Genomic DNA, 25146 nt, shown 5'->3' with positions numbered 1-25146 from the left:
GGTGCTTCAAATGTTAGCCCTGTTTCTGGGTATCTTTCACATGCAGATTCCAAAAATTGCACCAGTTTCCCCCTATTGGTTCTCATTTTTGAGATATAGAATGCCATCATCACCATCAGCAATCCCTTGTGTCTGAGTAAGATGGACTTCCAAGCATAAGGTCTTGGCGATGGTTCCATAGGTGGTTGTAGAGCCCCATTCTTGATCCGCATGTTTGTTGCAACTCAGGATAGAATTCACCTTGCTCCAGATACCACCACACCAAAGCTGTGGGCTTTTTATTTATTTATTTATTTACTTTGCTTGTATACCGCAGTTTCTCAGCCCGAAGGTGACTCAACGCGGTTCACAACATAGCAAAAACAGTCATAACAAAATAGCAATAAACGATTTAAAAACCAAGAAAGCACAATATACAGTGATGGCACATCAATAACAACACAACAACGTCTCATAACTAGAATCGTGATCCAATTCGTCGTCTATAATTCCGTTCCTATATTCATCATATTCATTGCACCGTTTATCTGAATGCCTGTTCAAACAGCCAGGTTTTTAGCTTTTTTCGAAACACCATTAACGAAGGGGCTGATCTAATGTCCATGGGAAGGGCATTCCACAGCCGAGGGGCCACCACAGAGAAGGCCCTGTCCCTCGTCCCTGCCAGCCGTGCTTGTGATGCAGGCGGGATCGAGAGCAGGGCCTCCCCAGAAGATCTTAGAGTCCTGGTGGATTCATAGGCAGAGATACGTTCGGATAGGTAGCTTGGGCCAGAACCGTTTAGGGCTTTATAGGCCAATGCCAGCACTTTGAATTGAGCCCGGTAGCAAATCGGCAGCCAGTGGAGCTGGTGCAGCAAAGGAGTTGTGTGCTCCCTGCGCTCCGCTCCTGTTAGTATCATGGCTACCGAGCGTTGGACTAGTTGGAGCTTCCGGGCCGTCTTCAAAGGCAACCCCACGTAGAGAGCGTTGCAGTAGTCTAAACGGGATGTAACAAGAGCGTGGACTACCTTGGCCAAGTCAGACTTCCCAAGGTACAGGCGCAGCTGGCGCACAAGTTTTAACTGTGCAAATGCTCCCCTGGTCACCGCCGAAACCTGGGGTTCCAGGCTCAGCGATGAAATCAAAACAAAGAAATAGAAATGCAATAGGTCCATAGGCAAAACAGAGACTTAAATGCAAAGGCACAGTTCCCAAGATCCAAAGGCAAAGACATGAAGCATAATCCTTTAGCAATGGTCAAACAAAAGTCCATGGAAAACAGTTGAAAAACAAGACCCAAATCCCACACTCAGGAAGCCAGAAGCGCGCTGATAAAAACCAAGGAAAATATCCAGAAGTTAACATGGAAAGAGCAATATTGGACTGACAACAACTGTCTGTCAGCTACAAGACTAAATACCCTTTGCAAACATGAAAGCATTGCGTTGACCTTGTTTGGCTTCTCGCTTGCTGGCCAAGCGAGTGCTTCTCCGAAGCCTTAATTGCTCATTAATTCATTATCTGCAACCGCTTATCTGGGTCCAGCTGGGGCGGATCCTCCACCTGGCCGTGTGGGATTTCACTCTCGCTATCTGTCTCTCTAACTGCAGGAAGATTCCTTTCCCCCGAGAACTGACTTGCTGTTTCTCCTTCAGCCCTGTCCGAAACATGTACAGGAATCTGTAACCCATCAGCCTCCTCGTCATCCTGCAGGCCAAAGTCAGTCTCAGAAGGTCCAAACAGGCCAGCTTCCTCAGCTTCAGACTCAGAGTCAAGCTCAGTCACAACACTGTTCTTTCTTCTGCAGTCAGGACATGGGTTTCCAGATAGAAGGCGGTCCCAGTCAGGGTTGGCTTGATACACCTCCCTCCTCTTGACCCATTTCTCCCTTTCGCCGTCCATTTGTGCCTCTTCAAATTGCACCTCTGACATCCAGTTAGAGCGCTCAAGAGCCAGGGCTTCCCAGTTTTCTCTCGGTGTCTCTACCACAATTTTTAAGCTTATCTTTAAGCCCATCTTTGCATCTCTTTTCCTGCCCACCAACCTTTCGTTTTCCATTCATCAGTTGAAGAGTAGAGTAATTGCTTTGGGAGGCGGTGATCTTTGGGCATTCGGACAACATCGCCTTCAGTCCAGCAAAGTTGATAGCAAAGGATCATGGCTTCAATGCTGACATTTATCTGCCTTTCTTCCCAAGATATTTGCTGGATTTTTCAGAAACAGCACTAATGGAATCATTCCAGGAGTTGAATGTGATGTCTGTAGATGCTCCGTGTTTCTCAGGCATAGAACAGGGTCCTCGTGGACAACAAGTTAAACATGAGCCAACAATGTCATGTAACGGCGAAAAAAGCCAATGGGATTTTGGCCTGCATCAATAGGAGCATAGTGTCTAGATCTAGGGAAGTCATGCTACCCTTCTATTCTGCCTTGGTTAGACCACACCTGGAATATTGTGTCCAATTCTGGGCACCACAATTCAAGAGAGATATTGACAAGCTGGAATGTGTCCAGAGGAGGACGACTAAAATGATCAAGGGTCTGGAGAACAAGCCCTATGAGGAGCGGCTTAAGGAGCTGGGCATGTTTAGCCTGAAGAAGAGAAGGCTGAGAGGAGATATGATAGCCATGTGTAAATATGTGAGAGGAAGTCACAGGGAGGAGGGAGCAAGCTTTTTTGCTGCTTCCCTGGAGACTAGGACGCAATGGAACAATGGCTTCAAACTACAAGAAAGGAGATTCCATCTGAACATGAGGAAGAACTTCCTGACTGTGAGAGCCGTTCAGCAGTGGAACTCTCTGCCCCGGAGTGTGGTGGAGGCGCCTTCTTTGGAAGTTTTTAAACAGAGTTTGGATGGCCATCTGTCAGGGGTGCTTTGAATGCAATATTCTTGCTTCTTAGCAGGGGAGTTGGACTGGATGGCCAACGAGGTCTCTCCCAATTCTATGATTATAGGGTTGGGAGGACAACAGCTTTATAGACCAGCACCTTGGTCTCCCTATGGATGTCCCAATCCTCAAACACTCTCTGCTTCATCCAGAAAAATGCTGCACTCACAGAGCTTAGACAGTGTTGTCTGTCAGTGTCGATGTTGATTTTTGTGGAGAGGTGCTGCCAAGGGAGCGGAAATGGTCAACTTTTTCTAATGTTACATCATTAGGGTGTATTTCCGGCATTGCGGTGGGATTGACTGGTGCCTTTTGCTGAAAGACCACTTTGGAAAGCCAAAAACAAAATCACAACAACATTGGTTATCGAACTCCAATATGCGGATTTTTTTTTTGTCGTGTCAGGAGCAAGTCGCTTCTGGTGTGAGAGAATTGGCCGTCTGCAAGGACGTTGCCCAGGGGACGCCTGGATGATTTGATGTTTTTATCATCCTTGTGGGAGGCTTCTCTCATGTCCCTGCATGAAGAGCTGGAGCTGATAGAGAGAGCTCATCCACCTCTCCCCGGATTCGAACCTGCGACCTGTCAGTCTTCAGTCCTACCGGCACAGGGGTGTAACCCACTGCGCCACCGGGCGCTGCTAATATGCGGATGATAACGTAGTTTGTGCTCATTCAGAAGACGACCTACAAGCCACTCTAAACACCTTTGCAGAAGCATATAAAAAGTTCGGCCTCTCACTGAACATACAGAACATATGGCAGCAGTAACAACAACAACAAAAGTGGACATAGCTTGGCGCTGGTATATATGTGTGGCTGACCAACCTTAAATTGGAGGGGACTTGAAATCAGTTCAGGAATGGAGCAGAGTGCGGACACACTGAATCCAAAGAGGAGGGAAGAACGGTTGTTCAGAGAGTTGGGGAACCTGGACTGCATTCAAACATAGCTCTCTATTCCCTTGTAACAGCAGGTGGGCTCTTTGCGGATATTCTTGGACCTATTACTTTCTCTGGATACATCAGTATCTGTTAGCAAGGAATTCCCTTTGACAGCGCTGGCCTTTCCAAGAGACAGTAGGTCTGGTGTCAGTTAACCATCCTCTGCTTCTAACCCAACTGGAATGCCATGATCTTTGTGGGGCTGCCTTTAAACAGCCCAGAAAGTTGAGTGCTGCAGCTTCATTGTTAGCTCCAGTTTGAAAATTGTTACCTATTTATTTCTGGGTTCAGCTCAAAGTGCTAATACAGATTGAGTATCCCTTCTCAAGAATGCTTGCGACCAATGTGGTTTGGGTTGGAGGATTTGTTTTTGAATATCTGTGTTGGTATCTGCATATATATGTAACCCAAGTCTAAACATGAAATCGATGTATGTGTCATATTTATTTATTTACTAGCTGTACCCGCCACGCGTTGCTGTGGCCAACCTTCCCTCTCTCTTTCTCTCCTTCTTTATTTCTCTCCTTCCTCCCCTACCTCTTTCCTTCCTTCCCTCTTTTTCTTTCTTTTCTTTCTTCCTTCTTTACCCGTGTTCATTTCTCACTTCCTTTTCTCTTTGGTTACATCCTTCCTTGTCTCTTTCCTTCCCTCCCTCTTTCTTTCTTTCTTTCATTCCTTCTCTCCTTCCTTCCCTCTTTCACTTTTTTATTTCCTCCTCTCCTTCCTTCCTTCTCTACCTTTCTTTCTTTCCTTCTTTCCCTCTTTCTCTCTCTCCTCCTCTCCTTCCTTCCTTCTCTACCCTTTTTCCTTCTTTCTCTCCTTCTCTCCTTCTTTCCCTCCTCCTCTCCTTCCTTCTCTACCTTTTTTTCCTTCTCTCCCTCCTTCTCCCTCTCCTTCTCTCCTTCCTTCCTTCTCTATCCTCCTTTTCCTTCTTTCTCTCCTTCCCTCCTTCTTTCCCTCATTCTCTCTCTCCTTCTATCCTTCCTTCCTTCTCTACCCTTCTTTCCTTCCTTCTTTCCCCCGTCCTTCTCTCTCTTTCTCTCCTTCCTTTTCTACCTTACTTTCCTTCTCTCCTTCTTTCCCTCTTTCTCTCCCTCCTTCTCTCTCTCCTTCCTTACTTCTCTACCCTTCTTTCTTTCTCTCCTTCCCTCCTTCTTTTCCTCTTTCTCTCTCTCATTCTCTTCCTCCTTTCTTCTCTACCCTTCTTTCTTTCCTTCCACCTCTCTGTTCCTCCTTCTCTCCCTCCTTCTCTCCTTCCCCCTTTTCTGTGTATGTGCATCTTCTCCCACAGTGAGGGCATTGGTTTCCAGGTGGAAGGCGATCCCGATCGGGGTTGGCTTGATGCGCTTTCCTCTTGGCATGTTTCTCTCTTTCACCCTCCATTCGTGCCTCTTCAAATTCCGCAGCACTGCTGGTTACAGCTGACCTCCAGCTGGAGTGCTCAAGGGCCAGGGCTTCCCAGTTCTCAGTGTCTATGCCAGAGTTTTTAAAGTTGGCTTTGAGCCCATCTTTAAATCTCTTTTCCTGTCCACCAACATTCCATTTCCCATTCTTAAGTTCAAAGTAGAGCAACTGCTTTGGGAGACGGTGGTTGGGCATCCGGAAAACGTGGCCGGTCCAGCGGAGTTGATGGCGGAGGACCATCGCTTCAATGCTGGTGGTCTTTGCTTCTTTCAGCACGCTGATGTTTGTAGGGTTTGTAAGCAGAGGCTGGATGGCCATCTGTAGGGAGTGCTTTGATTGTGGACTGTATGACCTTTGTGATCTCTTCCAGTTCTATGATTCTGTAATCGCCATCCTATGGCTAATTTGGATTAGTAAACTACGTACAACAGAATTCCCTTCCAACTGGCTGAAGGCATTCCAGAAAGAAGAAGGAAGGAAGGCTTTGCTTGGAACACAGCCTTTCTCAACTTTTCTGGGCTGAACTGCTTTGTTTCCCAGGAATCAGGAGGAACAGAGTTGTTGCTTCTACACCAGGCATGGGCAGACTGGGGCCCTCCAGGTGTTTTGGGTTTCAACTACCACAATTCCTTCAGTACATGGACAGCATCCTTCAGTATTTATTTATTTATTTATTTGGGGCGCTTCTACCCTGCCCTTCTCAACCCCCGAGGGGGGACTCAGGGCGGCTTACAACCGGCACAATTCGATGCCACAGTTCAACAATAAAATACATAACAATAATAACCACAATAGTTAAAACATTCAGTTAATACAATAACAACTAAAAAGCCAATCTAGTGGCCAACGTTCACCGAGTTCTAAAATCCGTAAGTCCATTCAGCATTACCAAAGTCCTTTCCACATTCTGGTTGTCATTACCTTGTCAGTCTGCCAGATTATCCAAAGGCCTGGTCCCATATCCATGTTTTCAGCTTCCTTCTGAAGGAGAGGAGGAATGTTGATGACCTAATTTCCCCGGGGAGTGACTTCCACAGGCGAGGGGCCACCACTGAGAAGGCCCTGTCCCTCGTCCCTACCAGCCTCACTTGTGATAGCGGCGGGGCCGAGAGCAGGGCCTCCCCAGAAGATCTTAAACTCCGAGGTGGGACATAGAAGGAGATACGTTCGGACATGTGGATGTGTATATGGATGACATACCCATAGCACAGGCATGGGCCAATTTGGGCCCTCCCTCCAGTTGTTTTGGACTTCAACTCCCACCATTTCTAACAGACTCAGGTCCCCTCTTTTTCCTCACAGCCACTTAAGTGGCTGAAGGAGAAAATGAAAGAGCCTGAGGCTGTTAGGAATGGTGGGAGTTGAAGTCCAAAACACCTGGAACTGAAGTCCAAAACACCTGGAACTGGCCCATGCCTGTTCTACACCATCTTGTAGTTTCAGAGTGATATTTGTGTGGCTCTCTGCAGTCATTCAAAGGCTTCTTGACATGTCTCTATTGTGCCTTTCTGCACATGGGTTTGTGTTCATGAGGACAATCAGATTTGTGTGAATCAGCAACATGAAGGTGCTATCATTTCTGCATTTTCCAAAGTTCCTGCCATTGAGGATCAGATTGCTTTTGACATTCGCCTGTGTCCAGTTGGTTTACTTGGCAAGCTGGTGACCAACCTTATCTGCGATGTAAATTTAATCATGTACAGGTTTGGTCGAAATGACGTGCCACAATCTCATCCTTTCGCTATTTCCTTTTAAAAATCCATTTAAGTAGAGTTTGCGTTGATTGTGAATCTCGTTTTGTTTCCAGCCTTCATGCTTTGGGATTCGGTTCCCTGCGGCTGGCCTTTGCCTTATACAGTGCCTTGCTTGGACATTATTTGGAGTGACTTCATGCGTTGCTCCAGCAACTAAGCAAACTGTTGTTTTATCAGCAGCCAAGAATCCTTTAGTCAAACTTCCCGCATTCCTGCTTTCCATTTAACGCTTTCGGGGACTTTTTTCCACCAACCGAGTTAGAGAAGATTGTGCAATTCTCCTTTGCGGTGGAATTTTCCAGAGCGAATTTTCCTTTGGAAAGATAGCATCCAGGGAAGATAAAGAGCCTTTCTCTCTTTATTCTTCCAAAAAAAGTGAAAAGGATAAAAGAGGGCAAGGATGGGCTACAGGGTCTCTTTGTATGGTGTGCTTTATCCCAAGTTTAGTCATGGCAGATCTGTTGTCTGGGCTTTTTTATGCATTTAGAGGAGGAGTCTCCAAAGGGACCAAGGGACTGAAAAGTCAAGTTGTGGAAAATTGGCTTATTTGGCAATGTTGAAACAGAGAAAAAAGGGAGAACATTAGTTGAAATTTAAATAGCAGATATTATGTAAGGCATGTGGAAAAGATGCTGATGAACCAACCTGGACACAGCATATTATTTGAGAACACAGAAGTGCTGGACCACTCTCACAACCACCATGTCAAGCTACACAGAGAAGCCATTGAAATCCACAAGCATGTGGACAATTTCAACAGAAAGGAAGAAACCATGAAAATGAACAAAATCTGGCTACCAGTATTAAAAAACTCAAAAATTACAGCAGCAAAACAACAGAGGGGAAACAAACAGGCACATGAAATCACTCTCAACAAAAGATTCCCCCCAGGCGCTTCCAAGCCATTGAATGCAAATCAAGGTGATCAGCTGAAACATTCACAGCTAGCCCCAGCAAACAAAAGTCCTTTGTCTCACCCTGGTCATTCCACAGATATATAAACCCATTTTTCCTACTTCCAACAGACCTCATTACCTCTGAGGATGCTTGCCATTGATGCAGGCGAAACGTCAGGAGAAAAATTGCCTCCAGAACATGGCCATATAGCCCGGAAAAACCTACAACAACCCATGCTGCAGATTGCTCACCATTTTCATTGTAACTGCTAAGGATTTTGGAAACAGGCGTTGCATGCAAACTGTTGTTTGGAACATCTGTGTCTATCTTCCCATAATAGAACAAACGTCCCCAGAATCCTATGGAGCAAGGGAATGATTTTTCAGTTACCTGATGTTTGGAGTTGAGGCCAAGGAGGGGAAATATTTGGTGGAAAGGTGCTAATTGGGCCGGGGTGCTGCAAACCATGTCCTAGCCATGGACAGGTCTGAGAGGGGGAGTGGTACCCAAAGCGAAAGGAGCACAAGTGTTGCTAGGTGCTGTTCTTAGCCATTGACATTTTTTCCCTACCTTGTGCACCAACCACAGAGGGATTCTATGCATATCTACTCAGGAGGAGCATGCTTGCTCCATCCATGTTCAACATCTACACAAATGACCAGGAGATTCCCTCTAACCATGAGGAAGAACTTCCTGACTGTGAGAGCTGTTCAGCAGCGGAACTCTCTGCCCTGGAGTGTGGTGGAGGCTCCTTCTTTGGAAGCTTTTAAACAGAGGCTGGATGGCCATCTGTCAGGGGTGCTTTGAATGCAATATTCCTGCTTCTAGGCAAGGGGTTGGACTGGGTGGCCCATGATGTCTCTTCCAACTCTATGATTCTATGAATGCTGCAAATAGTATTCTACATGTGAATATCACTCTGCAGTGGGAGAAATTGCAGGAGATGTTTCCATTTTACCTGGCCACATATTACTATTATCTGCCTTGCTTCTGTTCTTGCTATTTAACTTGCACAAGTGACTTTCTAAATAGATCAGTTGTCTATGAAGCCCTGTGGCTGCCATCCCACATTGTGGCAACTGGAAGAATGCATTGAATGCAATGGCAGCTCAAGCCCATGTTGCTTCACTGTCAGAGCATTACCAGTGGCTTTCCAGGAGCTTGAAGCCCCAATTATCAGACTCCTCCAGTTGGAGCTGTTTTGGATCTTAAGGCACCATGTATTATCTGCTCAAAACAGATGTCGGTGCAAAACTGAAAGTGTTTCAAGCAAGTCTCAGGAATGAAACGGCTTAAATTACTTTAATGAACTTTGGATTTAATATCTGCTCTTGGAACCTTCCTGGATTGTGACAGTTTTCAAGTTGTTGCCAGGCCTTCATCTTGTTGCTCAAATGACCAGCCACTGCCAGAAGGGACAGAGAGCTTCATCTATGCTGATGATCATGCCATTACTGCTCAAGAAGGGAGCTTTGAGATGGTTGAACAGAAGCTCTCTGAAGCTCTAGGTGCCCTTACTGCCTACTACAGGGAAAACCAGCTGATCCCTAATCCATCTAAAACACAGACGTGTGCCTTTCACCTTAAGAGCAGACAAGCATCCCGGGTTCTGAGGATGGCCTGGGAAGGAATCCCACTGGAGCACTGCAGCACACCCAAATACTTGGGAGTCACTCTGGGCCGTGCTCTGACCTACAAGAAGCACTGCCTGAACATCAAGCAAAAAGTGTGTGCTAGAAACAATATCATACGAAAGTTGATTTGGCACAACCTGGGGATCACAACCACACACAGTGACGACATCCGCCCTTGCGCTATGCTGCTCTGCTGCTGAGTATGCATGCCCAGTGTGGAACACATCTCACTATGCTAAAACAGTGGATGTGGCTCTTAATTAGACATGCCGCATTATCACAGGGTGTCTGCGCCCTACACCACTGGAGAAATTGCACTGTTTAGCCGGTATCGCACCACCTGACATCCGCCGGGAAGTAGAAGTCAATAGTGAAAGGACCAAGGCAGAGACATCTCCAGCTCATCTCCTGTTTGGGTATCAGCCAGCACGTCAACAACTTAAATCAAGAAATAGTTTTCTAAGATCTACAGAGATACTCGCCGGAACACCTCAGCAAGCGAGAGTCCAAAAGTGGCAGGCTCAAACCCAGAACCTCAATCAATGGCTGATACCAAATGAGAGACCCCTCCCGGGCACACAGAAAACTGGGCGACTTGGAAGGCGCTGAACAGACTGCGCTCTGGCACCTCGAGATGCAGAGCCAACCTCAAGAAATGGGGACACAAAGTGGAATCCACGACATGCGAGTGTGGAGAAGAGCAAACCACTGACCACCTGCTGCAATGCACCCTGAGCCCTGCCACATGCACAATGGAGGACCTTCTTGCGGCAACACCAGAGGCACTCCAAGTGGCCAGATACTGGTCAAAGGACATTTAATCAACTACCAAGCTTGCAAACTCTGTTTTGTCTGTTTGTTAAAAAATTGTTTAAAATATAATACAATTGTCTGGTTGATACTGACATGATAAATAAATAAATAAATCTTGTTGTTTTGGAGATTTTTTTTTGGTCATGTCAGGAGCGACTTAAGAAACTGCAAGTCGCTTCTGGTGTGAGAGAATTGGCAGTCTGCAAGGACGTTGACCAGGGGACGCCCAGATGTTTTGATGTTTTGCCATCCTTGTAGGAGACTTCTCTCATGTCCCCACATTAGGAGCTGGAGCTCATCCGCGTTCTCCCTGTCGGTCTTCAGTCCTGCCGGCACAGTGGTTTAACCCACTGCGCCACCAGGGGCTCCTGCTTTAGAGATGATTTATTGTTTCGTAATTCTATATCGGATTCGCCGCTGGGGCCCTTTTTAAAATAGACTTTCCCACTTCTCTTTTGCAGCAAGAGAAACAACAACTGTAATGTCCTGATAATAGCAACTACAACAAGGGAGTCCTTTACAGTAGAGTCCAGGCATGGGCAAATTTGGGCCCTCCCTCCAGGTGTTTGGGATTACAACTCCCACAATTCCTAACAGCCTACTGGCTGTTAGGAATTATGAGAGTTATAGCCCCAAACACCTGGAGGACCTAAGTCTGTCAGCTCCAGCTTCCCATGCGAGGATCTGAGAGAGGCCTCCCACAGGATGGTAACACATTAAGCATCTGAGCGTGTCCTGGGCAATATCCTTGCAGATGGACAATTCTCTCACAACAGAAGCGACTTGCAATTTCTCAAGTGGCTCCTAACACGAAAAAAGTATATTGTTATATTATAATGTATTTTTGTTGTTGTTATTAATATTATTATTCTCTGCTTTATCTCTCCCAAAGGAGACTCAAAGCAGCTTAACATAAAAGCATTAGCATACAATTTTTTAAAAATAATAATAATACAGTATATTTATTGATATCCCGCTTTATCGATCCCAAAGGAAATCACCAGATGCCATATAATGTAGCTCTGAAAAAGGGAGAGAGGTGTAAAATCCTGGGAAGTTGAAGTTAAATGTTAAAGAGAAGGGAAACTGAGACCACAACGTTGGTCTTCTTGTGAGTTTTAAAAAACCACCCTTGTGTTGGCTCCTTGCCCATAAAAAATTCTCTGGGTTGTTTGGTCTTGTTTGATTCCCTAAACAAAACCGTTTGGTTTTTTGTTTTTTCTGTTGCAGGGCTTTGCTTGAAGGAGAAAGCAGCCAGTGGATTCTGATGTGGGACGAAACACACGGAAGGAAATTGCCACAAGGTTTGAATTGCTAAGCGATATTATTTGTTCATTGAATAAGACAAGACACTTGGAAGACCCTATTGAGATTATATAGTAGGCATGGGCAAACTTCGGTCCTTCCTCCAGGTGTTTTGGACTACAACTCCCACAATTCCTAACAGCCAGTAGGAATTGTGGGGGTTGTAGTCCTAAACACCTGGAGAGAGGAACAAAGTTTGCCCATGCCTGCTTTATAGCCATTTGCATTTGTCATATGTTTCTGGGAGGACAGGCAGGACTGAATGTGTTTGGATAGCAAAACAGAGACTGTGTTTCACAGAAGCATTGTTATTATTGCTACAGTTAGGTTGCAACCCCTTGTGCTGCTGTGTTTGGACATCACTTAAGGATATTGCATTGTCATGCTTTTGATTTGATTTGTTTATTGGCAGGTGTCCGGAACATGCTTTATGAATTCAGCGACCGCCGTTCAGCTTATGAGCAGAGGAAAGGGAAGAGGACTTTCCCCGCAATCCGGGATGTTGACGCAAGGCATAAATCTCCCACGAGAAGTATTTGCAGCTCTGCCATTTATTCATCTCAAACAAAAACCAATCAAGCTTCTGGGAAGACTTTTGCAAGAGATGCCTTCGGGCCACAGTATCGCCCTTCATCCTCAATCAAAAGAGACAGGACTGTGACGGAGAAGAGAGACACCATAGCCGTTGCTCCATCTTTTCTTACTAGCCGAGCAAGTGAAACGCGACAAGGATTTCCTCCTGAAAGAAAAGGCACTGAAGCTGGAAAGACAGTGACTTTTGCAAAGGAATCAACAAGTGTCCGGAAAGGTCCAACATCATTCCCAAATAGATCGGACGACGTGAAAACCAGAGTTAAAGTTTCTACATTTCCACCTCACAGCCTAAGCGCCAGTTCAAAAGAAGCTAAATATGAGGAAACTATAGACAGAACACATACTGCGGTGAACAATGAGATCAAAGACCGCAAGTCGGCGGAACAGGGAAGGATAGTTTTGCTCGAAAGTGGTGAGAAAAATGAAGTATCCACCAAAGAAAGAGCAGCTTCTAATATCGAGAGGCTGAGAGAGAAACCAGCCAAAATCGAAAGGAAGGCTAACTTTGAATGGAAGACAGAAATCAAGCGGGATGAGAAGGAGCAGATAGCGGACGAATTTGCCATTAAACACAACAGAGCAAATGACAGGTTTGTGGCGGATCAAACACCCAAGGATGTCACATGGCAAGACCAGATGAGAAAAGACTCGTCCGGAAAAAACGTTCCAGCAGATACAGAGATGGAGGAAAGTCATATGTTCCAAAGAGGCAGGAATGTGAGCGTGGCGATGCAAAGCAAAAAAGCCGTTGAGATCCCCACTCATTTGGATGAGCAAACTCATTTCCAAACAGCAAAGACCAATAAGGTGGAACATAGAGCATCTTCTGAAGACCATCAGAAGGGAGAAGCCACAGTGAAGGTCACCCGAGAAGGTGAAGACAGTGGCTCCCAAATGGATACGTTGCTTACAGAAAGTATAGCCGAAAGCATTGTTTCTGACATCCTGAAAGGTTTTGTGCAAAAGCCTTCCGAAGCAGGACCACCCTCCCCTGCGACCAAAGCCGCCTCCTTTGAGAAGAAAGAAGTCTTTGAGGCTGGAAAATTAAAGACTGAAATCAATGTCCAGGCAGCACTTCCACGTGACCTGGATGTTTCTGAGGATTTTGATTTGGTCAGTTTCTTAAAGCAAGATGCTAAAAAAGTCCTAGAAGGTAGTAAGGGAGCTTCATCCAAAGAGGTTGAAGAAGACATCATTGACGCCGGGGCGAAGGGAATGGAAGGCAAACCGAAAAGGGCTGTTCGTATTGAGATTGTTGAGGAGCCGCTCGGGTCTTCAGCTGAGGAGCGAGTGGAGTTTTCCACACCATTCGAAGTGGAAGAAGCTGAGGATACGTTCCCTGGTATGGTGGAACACCCATACTATGGTTACAAAGAGAGAAAAAGTGCAGAGGCTGAAAGGGATGTGAAGGAGAAGCAACCCAGTGTCTTTGTGTCCCATGTGGAAGAAGTAGCCGAAGGGGATGATGTAGTGGATGAAGAAAAGTACTTTGTATCTATTCCAGATGACCATCCCTTGGATCACGTTGAAGAGGAGCACCCCATCTATGGCCAGATCCATATTGAAGAAGAATCAACAGTAAAGTATTCATGGCAAGACGAATTTCTTCAGGGGTCTCAAACCAAGATAAGCGAGAGCCCGGGCTCACCAGAAACGGTCTATCAGGTGACGGGGGAAGATTCGGGCGCCTTTATTTCAAAAGACGAAGAGCCCAAGGAGCAGGTGGCCCATGCCGAATCCTTTGTCATTGAGAAGGAGATCAAAATCCCACATGAGTTTCAGGAATCGATAAAAAGTCTTTTTTCTCAGGAGTCAAAGGACCCCAAGCACCAGTTGAAAGAAGCGCTGGAAAAGCTTGACAACACTCTTCCAGAAAGCATCAAACAGGAACTCTCTGTATTGACGAAAGAGAGCCATGGTGATTCCAGCAGCCTGGAAGTGGACATTAAAAAAGTGGAAAACACCAAAAAAGGAGGGTTGGTTACCATCTTTGCAGAAGTCAGTTTGTCCCAGACACTCGATCCTGACCAGATTAGTTCGGAATTGCTCGGGAAAGGTATGGCTGAGGAAGTCAGGTTGCCATCACCAACCGAAGGCGATTTTGACATATACCGGAAACAAGGCTTTGGAAGTGGCAATGCTGATAGCAAGAACATTGATACACACATTTCTTCTACACCTTGGACTCTAGAAGAGGTTTCTAGCTCAGCCAAACTGAGTAGCCGCGATGGCTTGCAGCATCTTTCCAATGAACAAGTTATCCATCACGGCCCCGTCTACACAAGCGTGGTGACTGAGAGCAGAGAGGAACCACATCCTTCCCAAAGATCATTCGATATTAACAGGCGGGTACAGCACGTTGTAGTGAGTCCAACAGAAATTCACAGGACTGAGCAGGTCTGCTATGAAAGTCCTGTTTCTGACAGCCTGGAGTTTGATAGGAGCGACTTTGAGGCAGAAGCATCACCAAGTGTTGGTCAATCCGTGAGGGAATTCAGACATGGCCCTGAAGAAATGCAAACCACAGAAAAAATTATTTATAGAGGACCTGTTCATAAAACGGTGGAAGTGAGTGATTCCGGAGGTCCTGCTCAGACACAAATTTCAACTGATATCAGGTCCTCTAAATCCATCACCTTGGGTTCAAAGCAGATGGTTGAAGAGACCGTCTTTGAGGGCACAGCCTCAGACTTGCCATCGAATCAGAGCAGTGAAACTCTTTGGCAAAGGAAAGGACCAGAAGACTCCAGCAGAACAGTGAGGCACATTCGGATAGAGCCAAAAGAAGCACTTGCTGAGCAGGTGATATATGAAGGAGTCCTTCCTGGGTTCACAGAGCTTAGCCCTTCTGGAGACCACGCTCAGGTTGAAGAGTCAGTGAGGAACATTAGAATAGGACAGAGAGAGACCCGCTTAGCAGACCAAACTGGTTACGAAGACTCTCTCCACAAGACACTTGAACTGGGTCCAGACAGCAAGGAGCAGAATACAAACACAGTTGTCCGGCACATCACGTTAAGCCCAAAGGAATTTGTAACAGAGCAAATAGTTTTTACGGGGCCCGTTTCCGAGCAGCACTTGAAGCTCAATGAGCAGGGACAGATCTTTCCCTCTGAAGGATCGGTAAAGCACATTAAATTAGGGCCAAAAGAAATTCATGGCGTCGAGCACATTGTTTGGCAAGGTTCAGAATCCTCTGGTTTCAGTTCTTTAGGAGAAGACATGGAAGAAGGGGGTCCCACGGAAATGAGCCAAATGACTCGGCACCTCCAGCTGAGCTCCGATGAAGCCCCTGCAAGGTCGATCCAATTCCATGGCCCTGTTTCTGAAACACTGCGTTTCAGTGCTACTGACCTTTCTCCAACTGACGGGCCCTCAGAAAGCAGCCAGTCTGCTGGGCATATAAAGATCGGACCTAAGGAAACGTCTTTTACTTTTCAGATGGATGTCACCAACATGGCCGGTAGAAGTCCAGCAACGTCCATTGTTGTGCCAAGCAAGAAAGGAGCAGAGGCCCGTCTGCCAGAAAGCGGGCAAAAGGAGGCTGAAAACGAACGAGGAGCAGAGGGGCTGACATTTGATCAAACTGTTCAGCTGCAAAGGATGATTGACCAAAGATCGGTGATTTCTGATGAGAAGAAAATTGCCCTTCTGTACCTGAACGAGAAGGAAAAAGAAGAGGAGGAGGACGACGACGGACCTTGGTTCTGAAAAAGAAAATTTTCAACGTTCTCTGTTTAACAGCTCAAATGCCACTTACACATAGTACACATAGAAAACGGGACACTTCCACCACACAACCATTAACAATGAGTGATGAATGCAAGCTTTGCCTTCTTCTTATCAGAAGTATTATTTTAAAGCAAGATCCTTGAATGGAGATGTGTTTATACACATCAGACAAGGATGCTCGGCTAATGTGGTGGGCTACAATATTTGGTCCTTTGACTTTTAGGGCAAAATGTGCTTTCCCTCTTCTTGGTGTGAGGGAATAATGAGGGAGGTCCCATTCGTTAAGTTTGGAAGTGTCCATTATGGTTCAAAAGTATGCAAAAATTATGTAGCAAAATGAAAGAGTGGTGTGACTGCCAAGTGAGATCTAACTTCCAGGAGGAAGTGACCAAAAAGGAACAATGGGAAGCAGCCTTTGAATTGTATCCTTACTCCATCTCACTCAGTATCATCTATGAGTCTGGTCGTTATCTCTAGGGTTTCGGACAAAAGTCTTTTGTGATTCTGCCAGGAAATTCCAGAGATTGAGTCTGACTTTCGAGAGGCCAAGCCATTGAGCTGTGCCTTGTCGCCAGGCCAAATGAATGAAGTGAAAATAAGGTTGAGTTGACTGATGGAAAGTCAAACTCTAGATTTTGCCGTCACATATACACACATACGAGTATATACTTCACCATGTTAATTCTGTTAGGGCTGCCACCATCACCTTTCGATGCGTGACTATGGAAACATGAGTTCAAGCGCAGGAAGAAAGCTTCAGCAGTGAAATTCATGCCCGAGCCTGTATTTCAAACCCTTAAAACACACCCAGAGTCTCAAACTCCGGCACCCCCTGCTTTAAAAACCTTCATCTTTAAAAAGGTGTAAAGAGAGATATTCATCACCGTTGCTGAAAATGCCTGAGATTGAACCCATTGAGAGGAGCAGTTTGTTAAAACCATTGGATGCTTTCAATTACGTTGTGCACTTTAAACCTATCTCATTATCTTTTCTGCACTATCAGTAACATTTATCTGTGAGCACAAGCTAATGCTTACCTAATTTATTCTTTTTGGCTCCAAAGAGAATACAGTTGACTCCGGTCTAGCATTCATATGGGTCAGGTATCCCTTATCCATAATAATAATAATAATAATAATAATAATAATAATAATAATAATAATAATATGCTTTATTTATATTCCGCTCTTACCTTCTCAGGATGGATTACAGGTACATATATGGCAAACATTCAGTGCTGTTATACAGCTGACAAAGGCAGACAGTACATAAACAGAGGCAAGGCTTCCCTCTTTTCGTCTCCGGCATCTGGCTGTGTGCAATTCAGCCATGAGGAGGAGCTGTTGTTTCACTTTTCCATGCCAAGGAGCTTGTCATCCATGGACACCTTACCATCTGAACATTAGGAAGAACTTCCTGAGTGTGAGAGCCGTTCAGCAGTGGAACTCTCTGCCCCGGAGTGTGGTGGAGGCTCCTTCTTTGGAGGCTTTTAAACAGAGGCTGGATGGCCATCTGTCAGGGGTGATTTGAATGCAACATTCCTGCTTCTTGGCAGGGGGTTGGACTGGATGGCCCATGAGGTCTCTTCAAACTCTTTGATTCTATGATTCTATGGTCAGATTTTTGCCGGCATGTTTTTCAGGGCACCTTTTACCTCTCTGCCAAAAGCGGTACCTATTTATCTACTTATATTGTTGTTTACAAACTGCTAGGTGAATGGTCCCCTGGTGGCGCAGCGGGTTAAACCGCTGAGCTGCTGAACTTGATGACCAAAAGATCAGCGGTTCAAATCTGGGAAGCAGAGTGAGCTCCCATTATAAACCCATCTTCTGCCAACCTAGCAGTTCGAAAACATGCAAATGTGAGGAGATTAATAGTTGCCGCTTCTGTGGGAAGATAATGGCATTCCATGCAGTCATAGAATCATAGAGTTGGAAGAGACCTCACGGGCCATCCAGTCCAACCCCCTGCCAAGAAGCAGGAATATTGCATTCAAAGTACCCCTGACAGATGGCCATCCAGCCTCTGTTTAAAAGCCTCCAAAGAAGGAGCCTCCACCACACTCCGGGGCAGAGAGTTCCACTGATGAACAGCTCTCACAGTCAGGAAGTTCTTCCTTATGTTCAGATGGAATCTCCTTTCTTGTAGTTTGAAGCCATTGTTCCATTGCGTCCTAGTCTCCAGGGAAGCAGAAAACAGGCTTGCTCCCTCATGCCTGTGACTTCCTCTCACGTATTTATACATGGCTATCATGTCTCCATGCAGTCATAGAATTTTAGAGTTGGAAGAGACCTCACGGGCCATCCAGTCCAACCCCCTGCCAAGAAGCAGGAATATTGCATTCAAAGCACCCCTGACAGATGGCCATCCAGCCTCTGTTTAAATACCTCCAAAGAAGGAGGTATTAGAAATGGAGATGAGCACCACACCCCAGAGTCAGACATGACTGGACTCAATGTCAGGGGACTACCTTTACCTTATCATGTCTCCTCTCAGCCTTCTCTTCTTCAGGCTAAACATGCCCAGCTCTTTAAGCCGCTCTTCATAAGCTGGCCACATGATCTTGGAGGCACCTACAGACAATGCTGGTTCTTCGGCTTCGAAATGGAGATGAGCACCACTTCCGAGAGTCAGACACATTTAGACTTAATGTCAGGGGGAACCTTTAACTTTACTAGGTGAGCAGAAGCTGGGATGACGAGGGAAGCTCACCCCGACCTGGGCTTGAACTGCCAACCTTCAGGATCTTCTATAGCTGGCGGTTTACCCGCTGTGTTAGCCTGGACCTCTGCTTTGGTCCAGAAGTGTTCCCTAATTTGGATTTGTATTCAGAATTGAGGAATTGAGATGAGACCCAATTCTACACCGACGTTCATTTATGTTTCATAGGCACCTTATTATGCACAGATAATTGGAGATAATTGTATGCACAATATTTTAAATAGTTGTGTGCATGGAGCAAACAAGGCTTGCATACACGAAACCACCAAGAAAGCAAAGAGATCTTAACATAATAATACATTGAATTTTGGAATACTTCTGCATTTTGGATAAGGGGATATTCAACCTGTATTAGTGTCATTTTTTGCATAAGGCAGGCAGAGAGGGAACTGATTTTCCTTTGGCCAAAAAATAGTAATTGTAAATAATTACAAGCATGAGCATCAAGCAAAAGGATATATGCTAAATCTATTTCAAAGTTGTGTTTTAGTAGCATGGAGCTTGACCAGGCATGGGCTAATTTGGGCCGTCTCTCCAGGCGTTTTGGACTTCAACTCCCACAATTCCTGGCCTCAGGACCCTTCCTTTTCCCCCTCAGCCGCTTAAGCGGCTGAGGGGGAAAAGGAAGGGTCCTGAGGCCAGGAATTGTGGGAGTTGAAGTCCAAAACACCTGGAACGACGGCCCAAATTAGCCCATGTCTGAGCTAGACAGATGGATAACATTGTCTTTGGCAATGCTGCTCACAGGGTTTGTTGAAACATTATTATTTTCCTTCTTTAACCCAAAATTAATAGTGTGGAGTTTTGTTTTTGTTGGGAAAAATATTGTAGTGAGTAGACTATATGCTTGAGGTGGTTCACCTCAAAAACTGGGCACTTTTTCCCCTTCTCGATGCTGCAATGTTTTAAGCACATGTTGGAATCCCAATTCCATTTCGGGTGAGTGAAGCTTCGTCTCAAGGAACTGCTTTCCCTTCTTTTGCATAAAGCATGGTAACACAGACCCCTGTCTAGCAGGGATGAGTCAGAATAATGCAGTTTGGAACTGTGTTATATGGTCACTGTAGACTCATATCATGCAGCCTGAACCGAATTGCGTTGTATGGCAGTATGGACCCAGCCTAAGTTGCTCCTTTGGCTTCAACTTGTGTTGAACTGAGGTCCTAAACCTTGAAATCGCGCATTATTTATGCAAATGAAATAAAGACAAGGAGTTCATTTAAATTCCAGGGTGAGTTGCATTTGTGATAGGCTGGGAACGGTGGAGCCTCTGGAATGCCTCTTGTTTTGGACTACAACTCACATCACCCAGGAGTTCTAGCGGGCATTTGCATTGCAGAATTAGCACACTTTGACACCACTTTTATCTGCATGGCTCAATACGATGGAAGCATCATTCCACACAAACTAGCGATCCCAGGATTCCATGCAAACTAGAATTCCCAGGATTCCACGCAAACTAGAATTCCCAGGATTCCACGCAAACTAGAATTCCCAGGGTTCCACGCAAACTAGAAATCCCAGGATTCCACACAAACTAGAAATCCTGAGATTCCACGCAAATCAGAATTCCCAGGATTCCACGCAAAATAGAAATCCCGGGATTCCACGCAAACTAGAAATCCCAGGGTTCCACGCAAACTAGAAATCCCAGGATTCCACACAAACTAGAAATCCCAGGATTCCATGCAAATTAGAATTCCCAGGATTCCACGCAAAATAGAAAACCCAGGATTCCACGCAAACTGGAAATCCCAGGATTCCACACAAACTAGAATTCCCAGGACTCCACGCAAAATAAAAAACCCCAGGATTCCATGCAAACTAGAATTCCCAGGATTCCATGCAAAATAGAAACCCCAGGATTTCATGCAAACTAGAATTCCCAGGTTCCCACGCAAAATAGAAACCCCAGGGTTCCACGCAAACTAGAAATCCCAGGATTCCACACAAACCAGAAATCCCAGGATTCCATGCAAACTAGAATTCCCAGGATTCCATGCAAACTAGAATTCCCCAGTTTCCACGCAAAATAGAAACCCCAGGGTTCCACACAAACGAGAAATCCCAGGATTCCACACAAACTAGAAATCCCAGAATTCCATGCAAATTAGAATTCCCAGGATTCCACGCGAAATAGAAACCCCAGGGTTCCACGCAAACTAGAAATACCAGGAATCCACACAAACCAGAAATACCAGGATTCCATGCAAACTAGAATTCCCAGATCTCCATGCAAAATAGAAACCCCAGAATTCCATGCAAACTAGATTTCCCAAGTTTCCACGCAAAATAGAAAACCCAGGATTCCACACAAACTAGAAACCCAAGGATTCCACAAAAACTAGAAATCCCAGGATTCCATAGCCTTGAGCTGTAATTCAAGTGGTATCAAACTGTTAATTCTGCAGTGTAGACGCACCCAGAGAGTAAAAATCCAAAACATCTGGGAAGCCAAAGATTCCTCATCCCTGCTGTAGGATAGTGATAGTTCGAGTAGGTGTTTCCAAAGGTTGTAGATATGTCGGAAGTGAGCGGATTAATGTCAAGTGGGACTTTGTAGGGCCTTTTTTTTTGTCCTGGAGCTCTTTCACGCTGCATTGGTATAGCACGGTGATTCCACTTTAACTGCTATGCAAACCAGAGGTTTGTAAACAAGAGATGCTCAAACACCCCGGTGGGTAATTCTAGTAACCTTCCTCTAAAGTGCAAATGCCAGGATAACGTAAAATATATTCAATACAATGGCATCATAAAGTAGACCTACACTTTAAAGTAGTGGGAGTCGTGAAGTATTGAGTGTAAATGCATTGAGCTGTGGATCCTATAGCAATGAGTGCAGATGCATTCATCCATGGATTCCATAACTTTGAGCCGCGATGCAATGCTGTGGAATCTTGGGATTTGTCTCTGGAATGCATCTTGTTTTGGACTACAACTCCCATCACTTAGGTCTTCTAGCGGGCATCTACATTCCAGAATTAATGCACTTGACACCACTTTATCTCCATGGTTCAATGTGATGGAACCATTGTTCCATGAAAACTAGAAATCCCAGGATTCCATGCAAACGACAGCTTCCAGGATTCCATAGCATTGAGACATGGCAGTTAAAATTGGCATGAAACAGCATTAATTTTCCACCTTGAGTGCTATCATTGTGTAGCGTGAAAAGGACATGGCTAATAATGATGCTGTGTGCATTTCTGTGGTGAGTTTCAAGTGGTTGAGATTTTGCACTTTTCCTTCTGTTCACTATTAAACGTTTTAAATGAACGTGGCTGTTTTCTCTCTTTCTTTGTTCCTGAAAGATGTTCTACAAACAAGCAAGCAAACAAAACAGGTTGGATAGCACTGCTCTGAGCCAATTTCAACATTCACTATAGATCTGTGTGTCTTGAAATCAGTGGGCATTTTGTGCTTCTCCTTTTTGCCCAATGGCAACAGCAATTGATGCAATGTTTTGTGCCTTTCATTTTACCACTTACGACATTTCCCCCCTTTTCGCTTCATAAGCATTGCTAGGCTTGGGACCACCAGGCTGCAGTCCTGAAGTTATTTCTAGGCACCCCTGATCTTTCCCAATATATATATATATAGCCGTCCCCTGCCACGCGTTGCTGTGGCCCGCATGGGGGTTCTTTGTGGGAGGTTTGGCCCAATTGTTGGAACCCAGATGCCTTAAAGAGCCAGACACAGGAGTATATCCAATACAGTAGTTTATTAAAGCAAAGTAAACAGGACTCAGAGACACTTGCTTCAGTGCCTCTGGTCAAAACTCAAAGGTTGTAGCGATTTGCAGCTTGAAAAACGAACTTGGAACATAAACCGGATTAAACTGGCAAAAAAACCCAAAGTAAATAAGAGTTCTCCCAAAACACACCAAAATCACACAGTTCAAAGATACTAAGCAAACAAAGAGCCGTGAAGAGAAGCCGTCGTCCAGAAGCAGTCCAAAGTCGAATAAGTCCCAATTGAAAGTTCCAAAGTCCAAAAGGCAGCGTCGTCGTCAAAAACAGTCCGAAGTCAAGGAGAGGGGAAATCCGCACTTACGAGAATCCAAGACGGTCGATACACGGAGCAAACAGCAATCTGCAGATCCAGGACCCAAGCCCAACAAGAAAGCAGCAGCGACGAGACCCAAGGCACGAAACCAACACTTTGCCTACTGCAAAGTTCTTTCACTCCAGTGCCTTCATTTATCTTACAACTCATCGTCCGTTGATGAGATGCCCTCCACCCCATCCTCATCACTCTCAGCTGGCTTGGCCTCTACAGCTGAACGCCAACGCCCATCCCTCCAACTCTTCCACCTTTTGTCAAGACTTAGGTCTCCCCACGATTCCATGGTATCACCAGATTGCCAATCCCCGCCACCAGAAAACCCCTCTAAAGTGTCACTAGACATTGGTTGAGTACACACATTCCAAATCTCCTGAACCTTGGTCCAATCCAGTGGTTCCTCTTCATCCCCACTACTCCCAGACCCATCATTACCAGAAAATCCCATGAAATCCTCTTCCTCTGTGGGAGCAGTAAGTATGTCCCGGATCTTCTTTCTCTGACGCTCTTCGTCTGACTCCTGCTCTCGAGTAACCCTCTTAATGCCTCTATTCCCATCTGAATCTCCTTCCTCCCCCCCACTCATTTCACTCTCAGAGAAACCTTTAAAGGATTCTTCATCAGTGAGTGACATAAGTATCTCCCGAATTCTCTTCTTTTGCTGCTCTTCATCTAACACCTGGGCACCTCGTTTCCCTCCTCTACCACTCCTACTACCAGTTGCAGCATTGCCAAAAGACTACTACACGAATTCCATCATTGGTGGGGTTCAGAATGCTTTGTGATTGTAGGTGAACTGCAAATCCCAGCAACTACAACTCCCAAATGACAAAATCATTTTTTTTAGTGAAGGACATACATTGGGTTGTTAGGTGTCTTGTGTTCAAATTTGGTGTCAATTCGTCCAGTGGTTTTTGAGTTCTGTTGATCCCACAAACGAACACTACATTTTTATTTATATAGATTACTAACTTGGATACCTGGCAATGCTCAGGCAATATGAAAAAGGCATTGTTTGTTTTTGGATGTCGGGTACTTAGGTAATTTGTAATGCTATATAGTAGGGGGAAAAAACAGTCTTTCCTTTTGTTTTTTATTAATGCTCCTATTAGAAAATGCATAAGGATGTGGGTAAATTACAATTCCCAAAATTGTGGGTCAATCCTCCCCAAACCCCACCAGTACTCACAGCTGACCACATTGGGTCTGTCATCAGATCTGTCATCTGCTGGGATCAATGTTCTATGAATACAGGTGTACTACAACTCCTGGATGCCAAGGTCAATCACCCCCAAACAACACCAATAATCAAAGTTGGTTATGTTGGGTCTGTGTGCCAAGTTTGGTCAAGATCCATTATTGCTGGGGTTCAGAGGACTCTCTGGGTGCAAGGTGAACTCCAACTCCCACCCAGAGGGGTCAGCCCCCCCCCCCCCCATCCCCTCCAGTATGTTTTGTTGGCCATCAGGGTTCTGTGTACCAAGTTTTGTCCAGGCCTGTCATTGGTGGGCTTTAGAGTAATCTGTGGTTGCAGGGTAAATTACAACTCCCACGTGAATGCATCACACCACCTGCCACAACCCATCCAGTATGTTCTGTCTGTCATGGGGATTCACTGTGCCAAGTTTGGTCCAGATCTCATCACTGGTGGAGTGCAGAGTTCTATTTGATTGTAGGTAAACTATAAATCCCAGCGACTACAACTCGCAAATGTCGAAGTCAGTTCCCCACAAACCACCAGTATTGAAATGTGGGCATATTGGGTATGCGTGCCAAGTTTGGTCCAGATCCATCGGTGTTTGTGTTCACAGTGCTTTCTGGATGTAGGTGAACTACAACTCCCAAACTCAAAGTCAATGCCACCAAACCCCTCCAGTATTTTCGGTAGGTCATGGGAGTTCTGTGTGCCAATTTGGTCCAATTTCATTGGGGTTCAAAAAGCTCTTTGATTATAGGTGAACTATAAATCTCAGGAACTACAACTTCCATATGTCAAGGGCAATCACATCCAAACCCCCATGTTTATTCAAAGTTGGCCATGTTGAGTCTGTGTGCCAGCTTTGGTCCAGATCCATAGGGTTCACAGTGCTCTCTGGATGTAGGTGAACTATAACTCTGTTGGGTTGTTGTAGGTTTTTTGGGGCTATATGGCCATGGTCTAGAGGCATTCTCTCCTGACGTTTCACCTGCATCTATGGCAAGCATTCTCAGAGGTAGTAAGGTCTGTTAAAACTAGGAAAAAGTGTTTATATATCTCTGGAATGACCAAGGTGAGACAAAGGACTCTTGTCTGCTGGAGCTAGGTGAGAATGTTTCAACTGACCACCTTGATTAGCATATAATGGCCTGACAGTGCCTAGAGCAAACTTTTGTTGAGAGGTGATTAGATGCCCTTGTTTGTTTCCTCTCCGTTGTTG

The 25146-nt window shown here is 45.3% G+C and overlaps 1 protein-coding gene across 1 annotated transcript in view; it reads left to right on the top strand.

Moving 5' to 3' along the window:
• SYNM (synemin) overlaps positions 1-21943 on the top strand; it is a 38558-nt gene extending 16615 nt beyond the window's left edge. Inside the window, exons 3-4 of the mRNA XM_060755652.2 lie at positions 11546-11619; positions 12033-21943. Coding sequence (XP_060611635.2) covers positions 11546-11619; positions 12033-15925 — 3967 coding nt within the window. The 3' untranslated portion in view covers positions 15926-21943. The remainder of the gene's footprint in view (positions 1-11545; positions 11620-12032) is intronic.
• Positions 21944-25146: the final 3203 nt, after the last annotated feature.

This window comes from Anolis sagrei, chromosome 9 (assembly GCF_037176765.1).
Source record: "Anolis sagrei isolate rAnoSag1 chromosome 9, rAnoSag1.mat, whole genome shotgun sequence".
NCBI lineage: Eukaryota > Metazoa > Chordata > Lepidosauria > Squamata > Dactyloidae > Anolis > Anolis sagrei.
This window is presented reverse-complemented; position numbering and strand designations above follow the sequence as displayed.